The following is a 982-nucleotide window of genomic DNA, read 5'->3' as shown; positions in this document are numbered from 1 at the left end:
TGCATGTGCATATCCTGCGCCCTTTGGAATCCGCAAGAATCCACGCCCGATTTAAAAAAAATACATCCTCCGATTTAAAAATATCCTCCAATTTAGTAATATATCCTCCGATATCTTCCTTTGTATACAACCTCGCATTCACGGATGATGGAATTCACAGGGCCAGGGGAAGAAACGTGGAGCAGACTTCCCTACTCATGGAAGCAAACTCAAATCCGCAGTTCGCTCCGTTTTGCATCCGCCGAAATCAGATCCGCGTTACGTGCCTTTTTCCATTCAAGGCCATGCGTACGGAACCTATGTACGACGTCGTACGACATTACACGCGCCCCGAAACCAAAGGCGCTATAGGGATTTTATCATTCATCGGGGGTGAAATTAGCTTTGTGGAGCAAAGGCATCAATCTATAGATTATATATCCCCCGTTAGCACTGTGTACGCCGCCTCCATGGAAATGTCCAAATTAGGCTATGGCCTCTTTTTGAAGTCCTGATCAAGCTCTCCTCACCGTCCGGGCACTGTGCGTGCCTGTCCGGGGCTGCGCAGGTGGTGGAGCTTCTGACATGCAATTAAAAAACATTCGGCATATCATCCTTTTACGCATCACACGATGCCCCGTAACGATGCATATTCCCTCCCTTCCCCCTCCCTCCAAAACGAAAAAAACTTCTCACCGACCCCCTAAATTCCTCAACTGAAAGCCTAGATAGGCCATAGCATGCATTCATCTAAATTCTTATTTTCACACGTCATTTAATTTCTTTACAAGTTTTTTCGAGTCCTTTCCAGATAAATATATCATATATCTAAGTCCTCATCAAGCTCCTGGTCGGAATCCGCCTCACTGGCCGAGTCCCGTATGTACAGAATGTGCCCCAACGCCTGCTGTCCGCCACCACCCGCCGCGGGGCCTGTGCCGCCGGCAGCGGGAGGCAGATAGCCCACGTGGTCCCCTGCCACATAAGCCGCCGCCAGCGCACC

General features: G+C 49.6%; 1 protein-coding gene across 1 annotated transcript in view; it reads right to left on the bottom strand.

Moving 5' to 3' along the window:
• Positions 1-799: 799 nt before the first annotated feature.
• Positions 800-982, bottom strand: part of VOLCADRAFT_91021 (uncharacterized protein) — a gene marked incomplete at both ends in the record, with an annotated part of 4,461 nt that continues 4,278 nt past the window's right edge. Inside the window, one exon of the mRNA XM_002950486.1 lies at positions 800-912. Within this exon, the coding sequence (XP_002950532.1) occupies positions 800-912 (113 nt within the window). The remainder of the gene's footprint in view (positions 913-982) is intronic.

Source organism: Volvox carteri, assembly GCF_000143455.1.
Source record: "Volvox carteri f. nagariensis unplaced genomic scaffold VOLCAscaffold_19, whole genome shotgun sequence".
In the NCBI taxonomy this organism is placed as follows: Eukaryota; Viridiplantae; Chlorophyta; class Chlorophyceae; order Chlamydomonadales; family Volvocaceae; genus Volvox; species Volvox carteri.
This window is presented reverse-complemented; position numbering and strand designations above follow the sequence as displayed.